Source organism: Acanthisitta chloris, unplaced genomic scaffold (assembly GCF_000695815.1).
Source record: "Acanthisitta chloris isolate BGI_N310 unplaced genomic scaffold, ASM69581v1 scaffold5121, whole genome shotgun sequence".
Taxonomy (NCBI): domain Eukaryota; kingdom Metazoa; phylum Chordata; class Aves; order Passeriformes; family Acanthisittidae; genus Acanthisitta; species Acanthisitta chloris.
Window position 1 is genome coordinate 30,743 of NW_008657550.1, and position 11,929 is coordinate 42,671.

The 11,929-nt window shown below is 39.1% G+C and overlaps 1 protein-coding gene across 1 annotated transcript in view; it reads right to left on the minus strand.

Annotated features, from left to right (window-relative positions):
- Positions 1 to 4,663, minus strand: part of RHAG (Rh-associated glycoprotein) — a 15,512-nt gene extending 10,849 nt beyond the window's left edge. Inside the window, exon 1 of the mRNA XM_009084749.1 lies at positions 4,552 to 4,663. Coding sequence (XP_009082997.1) covers positions 4,552 to 4,663 — 112 coding nt within the window. The remainder of the gene's footprint in view (positions 1 to 4,551) is intronic.
- Positions 4,664 to 11,929: the final 7,266 nt, after the last annotated feature.

The following is an 11,929-nucleotide window of genomic DNA, read 5'->3' on the forward strand; positions in this document are numbered from 1 at the left end:
AACTGGATGCTGAACAAGCCTTTCTGTTACCTTTAAAAATTAATTTTCCATGAGTGACAATTCACCCAGTGACCTGTGGGATCAGCTCCTTTTCAGCTAAGAAGTGGCCTGGGTGATTTCTCTGACACTTGCAAAGCTACCTTATTAAAACTTGCTACTGTCACCAAAAAAAATAAAGAACTAGAGAGCAAATCCATAAAAGCTGCACAGCAACATCTACAGGAGTAGTCATTTTGTTTGACTTTAGCAGAAGAAAATGGAAATGTGTTTAATAAACACTTAGCATGGCAAGTCAAAGCAATCTATGACTTCAACAGTTTTCAGTTCATATCATACTTGAGTTTCCTGCACAAAATGAGGAGTATGTTTGAAAATTACCTATTTCTCTTCTTATTATTCAATCAGCTTGTGCCTGCACTTTCCAGTAAGAGTTTAGTTTTGTCCATTCAGAGAAGTCAGCTGCAGGTAAGAATATTTTCCAGTCTCTCAGAGGAGTTTATGCTTTGTTAGCACTCAGCATATTACTTGCTCTTTTTGCAGTCTCCTGGTTAAATCATTGCAGGCAAAACAAGTGAATTTTTTCGCATCAAAAGAATCTCATTCATGTATGTAGCAGACCATAAATTGTGTCTAGATTACTAAAAGATTCTTTACTACTAAAGCAGCCTGACTCTACATGATAGTAAAACTACAGTTTTCAAGTGTATGCTAATGACCGAGGAGTTTAATTCTCACTATGTGCCCATCAACAGGACTTCTGTGTGCTCCAGTCTCTTTTGAAAGGTGCTTTTAGAAATACTACTGCAGCCTTGAAGATTAGAAGAAATTCTATTAGAAGCAAACAGCTGGTTGACATGTAATCCTGGATCCTCCTGAGGGATAGCCAGGATTCATATAAAAGCTTTAAATCTGTCTCAACAATTACACAAATGATTAAAAGTCCTGTTTAAAGCTAAGCTAATGCATGGATGTTGAGGAAAAATTCCTACTAGCCTAGTCTATACCTTGAGCTTTAACTACCTCTTATGCATCATTTTAAAGAAAAGCAGATCTGGAATGGTTTTAAATGATGAAAACAGTATACTTGGAACTGAACTGCTTCAGTAACTAGTTGTGTTTAACAAAGCATAGTACTTCTATTCTGTGTGGCAGGAAAACATAGAGTGGGAGAAAAACTCCAGCAGATTCTGAACAAAACCACTGCACAGGTTCTGCAAGGCTGCCCAAGACCAGCATATTAATTCCACTGCAAAGTGGTCAATCTTAACACAAAGATGCTGGTGGCATCTAATTTTATTCTAAAACTGATATTGCTTTGCCTAAAGGAGTGAACCATAGAACCCTGAACAAGAGGGATGCATAAGTTTTCCTAAGCCATGAGTCATGGATTGATCACAGGACATTACATACTGGATACCAGTACTAAAGGAGTCCTCTTGGAGTGCTGGAAGAACCATCACACACCTTTGTCCCATTCCAATGGCACAGCACACCTGAAATTGTCCATCCAATTTGCCATGCCTGTACTTGTGTCCACCAGAAATAGATATAATGCAAAGCTATGCTTTGGGAATGATCTCAGCTGAGCCCTCCTCACATGAGTGCAAAGATATAGTGATCTTCCAATATTGTTTTCTTATATTTTTTCTGTCCAAAACCACTGAAGCAGCTTGAATTCATGGTGCTCAGGTGTTTAAGACATATAAAATCAAGACCTGCACTGCAGTTCTGAGAATATAAATTGACCCCTGGATGAAACAACTAAATCTCTGAGGCACAGATGGGTTAATGTCCCTGGGGATAGCACGGGAAGCAGTTTGAACCTATCATTTTGTGAACTCAGGGGAAGTCCTGGCTCAAAATATGTTCTAATACATCTATAAAAATATAGCATTAACTTTCTGCCAGGTCTTCAGGCAAACTGCTCTTGTGTGCACTTTGTAGGCAAAGAAATTTGAGAGAAAGGGGTCCTAAAAGTCAAAACACAGGTATTAGGAAATCCTGCTTTTATTTCCATTCTTCATAGGAAATGAGTTCCGTTCAACATGACATTTGCATTGTTTGCTTAGTTTACGTCTCTCCTGGTAAACTGAGGAGCCTGGCCAAAAGGCAGATGGCATAGCTGAACTCACATTTGTACAGATACGTGTTCTTCTGTCCCAAAACTCTGTTCCTGCTTGTACTACTTGTTGAGAGAAATCCCTTATCCATGGGAGGCATGGGAGACAGCAGAAAATTCCTCCCACACATTTTAGACACTGATATTAGGGAAAAAACTAAAGGCGATCCTTAAATGTATAGGTTACATTAAAACACCTATATTGTAGTGTTAACATCTGGTGTGAAGAATCTTTTTCTATGTGATGAGACTTCTTCCCTCTCTCTGATACCTATTTAAAAGGAGATTTTAAATTAAAGCAGGGTTCCACACAAGGCCTGGGAGAGGGTTTTGTTAAGTGTGAGTACAGCCTATCCCAGGAGCTCCCATCGTGATGCATGTGGCACAGGCAATCTCCATCCAGAAGACTTGAGGTTTACTGAGAAATACACCATAGTACTGTGAGGACACAGTGAAGAATATTAAATTACTGGCATTAAGCATAAGAATCTCATGCACCATTCTCCATTTTCCTTCATAAAGGAGACTCCAAGAAAATGCAGGTCAGTTTAGTACTAGAGTCAGCAGGTATGATACTGAGACTGGAAAATGTAATTTTCTCATCCTTCTGGGGCAAACAAAGCTTAACCTGAGTCTGAAGGACCTATGTCCTAGACAACATCCTTCTGGGTTACCAGATTATACAAAGATGCCCAAAACAATACTGTTCTGTGGTTGTATCTGTTGTTGTCACGTTCTTTTGGGGAAGAGTGAGAGGAGAGGTTGGTGAACAGGTGTTCTAGTCAACAGCTATATAAAAAAATAACAGTACATTATCTGTGCTGTAAAAGCATTAGTGTGATTTCTGGTATAACTTTTGCCTAGACCAGCTATCACCTCCTGGGTTAGAGCAGACTGAGAGTCATTCCCAATACACTGTCTAGGTAAAGCCACCTAATTTAGGAACTGGGATAGTGACTTTTAAAATGGGCAGATAATGATAGAACAAGAGGGAACAGTTTTAAATTAAAAGCGGAGAGATTTAGATTAGATGTTAGGAAGAAATTCTTGCCTGTGAGGGTGGTGAAGCACTGGCACAGGTTTTGCAAGCTATGGCTGCCCCATCCCTGAACTGTTAAAGGATGGGTTGAATGGGACTTAGAGCAACCTGGTCTAGTGGAAGGTGTTCCTGCCCATGGTAGAGGGGCTGGCATTAGGTGATTTTTAAGGTCCCTTCTAACTCAGACCATTCTATGACTCCATGAATATCATCGACAGGGCAAAGCTGTGTCACAGAAAAAGGAATAGGTTCTGGCATAACTGAAGTGACTATCTCTCAGGGATACTGAGGCATCCCAGTGGATTTAATCCAAATGTGAATAATTAGCCCCTGATGTTCATCAGCTGACCTCCATCTGGACCTGAATAATACCATGCATTCACTGTTCTCTCAACCAGACAATGCTGTCTGTGAGAATGCATGACACAAGATTAGTAGGGAGTGAAGTGACCCCAAGATCACACTCCCCTCTAACAGTCACTGAAAGGACAGTTAAAATGAGACAAAAAGAGGGATACATTCAAAATTACATGGGTACTGCATACAGGCAAGTAGTTCTGTACTGTTTTGACCCTCAATAAGTGGATTGCAATCAGGGCTACAAGTCATCAAAGCCTCAGAGCCAAGAAAATGAACAACAAACCTTCAATATTGCCAGGAGAACACAGTTTGCTGCCCTGCAAATTTTGTTTCCATTTATTTACAACAGTGTGATCTTTGCATGAGAAGGAGAAGGAGGGTGGGAAAAGTTGGCAAGTACTTCTCAGGCCAACAGCTTTCTCCCTGAACTCCATCAAACATTTGTAGGGTAAACCATTACTGTCTCACAGAGCCAGTGCTTTAGAAACTAGCAGGGGATTATCCGCCTTGTCACAAAAACTACTGCCCTTTGTGGAGTCCAACTTCTGCAAACATTTCATGATGCTGATGCATATGCTGCCCAATTGTCATGTTCTCATAAGACAATCTTTCAAAACCAGGATGATATTAATGAAATGTTCTATTCATTTGAATTATCTAATACGGTAATCAGGATGCACAGTCTGGCAAGAAACACTGCCATCCATTTCTGGAAAATGCTGGAATCTTTCAAAGCAATACATAGTTCTCCAAGTTTTAACCTGATGTGCAAACACTAGAACTATTTTCAGAGCTCTTCTCTCCCAGAGCAGTGAACTTCTCAGTAGATAGGTACTTTCAGAATTTTATATGTGCTCAACTTGAATTTGTCTTTGAAGCCTGCTGCTATCACACCTCAGAAAAATTTGTTTGCCCCAAAGCACGACTTTCTTTTCTAGCTGTATCAGTACATCTCATAAATTATTCAGAAACCTTGCTTAGGATTGGTTTCAAGAAATACTAACTACAATAAATCTTAGTCAGAAATACTTACGTGGGTATAAGTGGTCACTGATACTTTCTTTGTCATATTCCACAAATATCCCAAACAAAACAATGATGATCACTTCCAGAAGAAGTGCTGGGATAGCAAACTTGAACCTCATGTTGGTGTCAAACAGTGAAGGCAATGCTGGAGAGCAGGTAAGAGCTTGATAATGGGCGTTTGCCTTCAGCAGAGCTCCCTAATTCAGTGGCTCTGGGTGATAGAGAAAAAAAAAAAAGAAACAGAGGCACAAACACACAGTCACACCCACTATGGGAGGGAAAAAAGTATGGGTCATACAGTAATTTCTATTTCCCAGGCTACATCTGTGTGTGAAATGCTGTATTACATGCTCTCCCCCTCCCAGTTTGTATTACAAACCATCTCATTTAGCCACAGTTATGCTTCTCACTATCTTATATGTATTTTTAAAAGGAAATGTCCTTCAAGAAAATCTCACAGAGCCTGGTTTGCTGCACGTAGTAAGGAACACAGTGACTCTCAATTGTGTTTACTGTAGTCAATAATAATTTCAAGCTGTAGCCCTTGTTTTAAAAGGTAAATAACTTTTCATCTCACATGAAACATGGAAAATCTCCTATGTTCTCATACAGGATATGGCAGGCAGAGTGAATGTCTTTCAGCAGCCTGAAGACTTACTTGGATTTATTTCACAATGAATGAAGTTCTCATTCTCAGAGCACAAGTTCTTGATGTAAACTCTTCTTTAAAAAGAATATTATTATACTTCTACATAAGTAAAAAGGATATTCCTAGTTGCTAAAAAGAAAGATGTAGATTATTAAAAGGAACAATTTAAGGAAAACAACTCCATTTTTCAATTTGAATTATTGCTTTTTTGCAATTTGTGAACGAGTTCAGATTATGAGTTAAAAGACCAAATCCATTACATGGTTTTCAAAAGCTCAATTGGTAAAGGTTTTTACAAATGAAGGGGAAAATAAAATTTCACTTAGAGTACTAGGTGAATCTCTTGGATCCTGAGAGTCACATCACTTGTCAAAATTCATCTTGACTCCTAAAACCTTTGTGGATAAAATATTATATTGATGTGATAGTGAATCACTTGGCCTCTGTTAATTCAGTAGTCAGAAGATAGGCCAAAATTGTATGGTAGGAGACTTTATTTAACTGAAAATAGCATCTATTAAAAGAAGGGATGATATTGCAGGAGTAGGCTAGTTAGTAATGAAGCAGTAGTGTTAGCGTACAGGAACAAAACGCTGTGTTAGTGCTTGGGTATAAAAACCAGCATATATGTATAGATGCTGGGAGATTATGCTACATTGGCCTACTGTCCTGGTGAGATACTGTTGGAAAACTTCTCACATGCCATGAGATTGAAAGAACTCAGTTATTTTCAGGGTACCTCTATACTGGTGTACCAGGCAGTACCATGGCTTTTTCTCTGTTTCTAAGGCAAATTTTATAGTTGTCTAATATAAAGGCAGAATTAGACCATTATCCAATCCAAGTTTAAAATTACCTCAGCTTTTTCTCCTTGAAAATGAGTCTGTGGATTTGAAAGGGAAACCAAAGTATTTAGCAAGAACATACCAGTCTACTACAGAATCAAGCCTGCAATTGGCAAAGCTAAAATAAGCATATACGTGTTTTTCTTCATAGTAACTGTATTTCATTTGAACAGCTCAAAGAGAGGAAGCAGATCTTTGTTAAAAAGCTATTGCTCATCCTTGCTGTACCACAGGATAAGACAGACAGCCAGGTTTGGTTGTGAGGACCTGTGAGCTCCTACATTTGCACAGGAAGTGATTAAAAAAGAACAAACTCACGAGCAAAGTTCATTGTCTTTTAACCATATCTCAGCCATGAATATCATGTGTTATTCATTACATTAAGTTTTCCCTAGTGAAGATCTCACATGACATATGTGCAATCCTTATGTTCAGTCATTACAGGGGTGCTGAAGAGGTTCCTTGTTGAAATCTTGTTGAGGAAAGTGCTTTTTCATAGTGTTTAAAAATTAAAATGTGTCAAGTCCATTCAGTCAGGACTTTCTCTGAAATAATTACTTTATATCTTAAATTGGATACTGGTACATATACACACACAGACATTTCTGTGCTATCATGGTAGTAGAGTATTTCATTAAATATTAAATTTAATTCTTTGAGTCCACCAACCTATACCTCTCCTCAAGTTGGAAGGTCAGCCAAGTAAATGCAGTATGTCCATGCAGTTCTTAAATAGACTCCTTCACCTTACAGAGGGAAGTAACAGTAAGTAGGTTTTGCAACTATTTGCATAATGACAATGAGATTGTCTTGACTGGATGCATATAGTCTTGAGTGGATCCATATCATCCCCACTAGCCTCTTGCCTGATGTCTTACAAATGTTGGGAAAATAAGGTCACGAATGCACCACTAAAAATCTAGTATAGGAAACACTAAGAAGTCCCTCAGAAGATGAAGGAGCGATGGAAAAATTGCAGTCACAGATTATAGATAAATGGTGGTTTAGTTTAGATCAGTATTACAGTGTCTCTTGCTGAAGTAACTGCATTTTATTTTTCCACCAAATTTTCTTTTCTATGGAAGACCTTGCTTGATTACTATGCAACACTTTACCTCTCTCCGGTACACAAAGAACTGATAGAGGTTAAGACTAGAAGGAATTACTTAGCCGTTTTTTATCTCCCCTCTAAACAAAACAGGCCAGAGAATTACATCCAGTTAAGATGTGTTTTGCTAAAGCTTGACTTGTTGAAGAGGAGGGTGATTGGTTTAACAGTTCCACTCTTTCTTGTTCTGTTTTTATTGCATGAATGTTGCAAAGCAGGAATAAAATGCAAAAGCAGAAGCTTTTGGTTGAGGTGTATCCCAAACCTGCAGGAAAGCTGTTTACAAGAGATAACAGGGTTCGTTCTCCCTTCCAAAAGGGCCAGTTTGTACTGCTCTTGTGTTAAAAAAGGACCTACCACAGCTACAATGGATGCTTTGCATATATCTAAAAGTTCTACTTAGTACCCTGAGAAAGCAAAAAGAGATAGTAACAACTAGATGTCTATGTCTAGGTTTCAGATGGCACTTACAAAATTTGTTTGTGATAAATTCCTCCTTCCTACCACCTTATATACTGAGCATGATGTCATATGGTATGGAATATCCTTTTGGTCAGTTTGGGTCAGCTATCCCAGATGTATCTCCTCCCAACCTCCTATACACCCCCAACTTCCTTGCCAGTGTGGCAGTATGGGAAGCAGCAAAGGCCTTGGCTCTGTGTAAACTCTGCTCAGCAATAACAAAAACATCTCAACCCTGTGTTCCACTCAGATCCCAAACACAGCACCATACTAGCGACTGTGAAGAAAGTTAACTGTACCCCAGCCCAAACACCAAACACAGGGACATGTCCCACCAAACCAGGTTGCTCAGATACCCATCCAGCCTGACCTTGAACACTTCCAGGGATGGGCCAGCTACAGCTTCTCTGGGTAACTTGTGCCAGTGCTTCATCACTCTCACATAGCAGAATTTCTTCCTAATATCCAATTCAAACCTATTCTCTGTCAGTTTAAAGCCATTCCCCTTTGTCCTATCACTGCATGCCCTGACAAATAATGATGCTGACATTAAGTGGATGTATTGCAATGGTAAGTGTATTCCTCTCTTTGCCTTGTCTGTGACAGGTTGATTTATAATCCCTGCCTTGTGGACCAGGAACTTTTGTTTCTCTTACCAATTTTTTACTATTTTTCTGTGTTTCTGAGTTTCAAGGTGTCTATTCCATTATAATTTTGGCAATTTCCACTTCCCTGGTTTCCTAAAATGAGATAAATCCATTTCAGCTTCATAAATACCTTTTTTTCCCCCCACCAATGGACATTCACAGTTACAATTTTGTTCATTATAAGTTGGTGCTGTTCCTCAAAAGTCCTGTGTGCTGCATTTGCTGTAAGGAAAGACCACATCACCTGAGTGATGACTACAGGAAAACTGGCATGTTTTCTGTTCCAGCAAGAGGATTTCTTCCCATGTCTTCCCCTTCATCATACCCCTCTAATGAGAAGGTCAAGTATTTCTCTCTCCACAAAACCTTGCAGAGTGCACAAAAGGTACAGAAACCTGAAGTGAGCTACATTGTGCTAAATTTGCCACAATAATTGTGATGCATGCATGAAGGATCAAATAGGGTCATTAGGGAATATTCCTCAACGGAAGGATGTGTTAGCTTCAATTTCCCTAGCTAAGGTAGCTCTTGGGGTCCTTTGCACAACAATCCATCCACAACTGTCAGACTGGGGGGGGATTAGACTGTACGAAACAGGCTCCAGGGAGCTGATCCCAGAAGACTTTCTCCTAAGTGTTGCATTTCCATCATTTATATAAACATCAGCCTCCCAGAAGCTGAGCTGTAATGTTCTTAGTGCCACAGCATCAGGGTGCCATTTAGTGGCAATACATGAAATAATTGGTCTGACCTACTCAAGGATTTGTCGAGACAGAGAGATAGTAAATATCTTATTTCAATGGCTCAGTGGGTGCTGTAAACTCTGACGACACCACAAGTTAAACCCCAACTATGCATTCTGTACATGTGCTAACACTGATCCACAAGTTTGAATCATTTCCACCTTGGCACAAGTTGCAAATGTGGATAGAACAATCAGTACATAACAAATTCCTACAAGAAACTGCCTTATTGTTTGTTTTTCCTGTGTACAATTAACGTCTCCTTCAGTTCTCTGAATATTAGGCAAGTAGGGATTTCTTTGTTTGCAGCTTGAATGCTGACCAGATGAAAGACATGATTTGTGGCCTTCATAATTAATTTACATGACTGTTTTTTAGTTATCAGGAAGTAGGTAGTAAATCACTGAACACCCAGAAGTAGTCCTGTGCTATTGAACTGACAAGATGGATTTATTATTTCCTCACAGTGGGCCAAGCACAAATTCAATGAACAACTGCAACCCAACTTACTATCTAAAATACAACACCCCTTCCGGGACAAGCCAACACTGGAGGTACTACAATGAATTGGGAGCAAATAACTGTGGGCATATAAGGTAAAATATCTTCAATGGAAAAATCCAGTCTCACAAGTGTTCATACCAAGCTGTGAAAGATACAATTTTTTATGAAATAGCTCATCAGATGCCACATGCTTCTTAGATACTTTCCATTTACTTCTAAAACATGCATAGCAGCATTAAATAACTCATATGGGGCCGGACAAAAATCTTTTATACTGGTTTGTACAACTGATCTGTCTAGATCTGCAATGACTCTTAGTGTGAAGCTACTAAAATAATAAGCTCCAAAGATTTGATCTTGGTTTATTACATATTATGGTTAATATCTTGTCCGACTAATATTGAGTCAAAATAATTTTTGTGTTTCAAAAACACTCATCCTTACGTTTACTGATTACAGAAAGGATGATGCAAGGCTCATCCAGGAGGCAGGGCAAAAAACAAGGCTAGGGACAGGCACAGTAAGATAAGACAGGCTGAGCCAAAATGGGGCTCCTTGTGCCATGAACAGGTGATGGAAGAAGCTTGAAGGGAGGCTGGTCAGGGACATCCTTGCCTTCAGTATATGAAATCATCCTTGATACCTATTATTAAATATTAGCCTTGGATGATCATTCATATTTCTGGTCAATTTTGCCTGCCCAGCAAACTTTTGACATTTTTGGATGGTCTTCCCTCTTTTTCACAGTTTATCTCCCTGCCTTCACACACTACAGCTTGCTTTCCTTTCACTTTTCCCTCATGGTTCTTTATACATTTTTTGTTATTTTCCATTGCCACCTCTCTCTCCTTTCCCATTTGTAAACTCATTTCCTCATGAACACTGACATGCTTCAGTCTGTGGAAGAAGCACTATTGCTTCCTCCAACACCTTCTTATTTGTGACCGACAATTTTTTACCTCTTCATTCACACAGAATTTCTCTCTTTAGGAACATGGAATTTTTAGGTGACTGCACTTGTAGTTAGGGTATCACATAATAACTTCCATAAATGTTTTGCCTTCTATTTGTAAAAGTATTGCGTCTTTCTTCATTCAGTAGGAAGGCAGCTGCTGACTTTTACATTTTTAATGCTTAGAAACTGATTTCTTCACTATATTTATCAATACAGTATATATATTGGTTCTGTGCTAAAAATAAAGAATAAAACCCAAGATGTTGAGAAACATCCCCTGTCATAAGAAATAGTGACCCTGCACAGGAGCCACTACCAAAAATAGGCATCGACTTAAGGGTCTGCTTCAAAAAAAGACTTTATTAATGTTTTCTGATACACTGATGTGTAGGGGTAGAAAATCTCTCCATCACATGGCCAGAGCTGCACAGCCATATTTGCACAGGAAGTTAATCCATTCTTGCTTTGAATTTACAGAAATTGTGTAATTTCAGTGCCTCAGAAACAGCAGTGCTTAGAAACTCTTTCTTACTCCTCTGCATTTCAGTCCTGTGCAAAAACATCTTTTCACCCTTCAGGAATCACTTGGTGAGAAACATGAGCTATCATATGTGCCTGCACAAAGAATCCTGTGCATCACTATATAAAAATAGCATGGTTTAACATATACTTCCTTTGTTATCTTCAGTATAGGTTTCTGGAATTTGTTACATTGGAAAAGGGATTTCTAAAGAAGGGGAATGGTTTTGCACTCCCTAAAATAAAAATCTGTGTTTAAAGTCAATGAGTGAAATAAAAAATCTTGTGCTTCATTCAAAGTATGTCAGCAAAATAAATAAAAGTCTTAATTTGATTTTAGTGTGGCAGCTTGGACTTTACTCCTTTACTTCCATCACTTTATGGAGAAGTGGAAGTAGAGAAGAAAAAAGAAGAGTACTAATGATGCAAGACAGAAAGTGGAAAACGTAATTTGATTTTGAATGACCATTTCCTTTACTGTGGGAAAAAAACCAATATGAGGATAACCATTTTAAAGAGTCACTTTCTGTTACCCATATGATGAGCCTTGGGTCCCCCATCAGTAACAGGAATGGATAGTTAACATGGGCCATTTCCTTTATGTATGTGAGAGTATTTCCATGCCAATCTGCTATCTCAACTTTTCCTAAAAATTGCCTGTCTTCAAGACTTGTTATTCATGTAGGTGTCAGAGTATCTGTGTCAGTCCTAGGGAACAGCCCAATGGTGGCATTGCAGAGACCCCAGACCAGAGGACCGAGCCCAGTGACCAGCGCGTGAACCTTCAGACATCACTGGGGAGTTGGTGTGGGAGGGAGTGTCGCTTCCTCGCGTGTATCTCCTGGTGCCCCCTGTCCCCTTGACTTGTGGTTAAACTGAGATATAATTATGCTGCAGGTGTGGCTATCAAATGAGATATTATAATTACAGGTCTTGGTGGTTTATAGGCTATT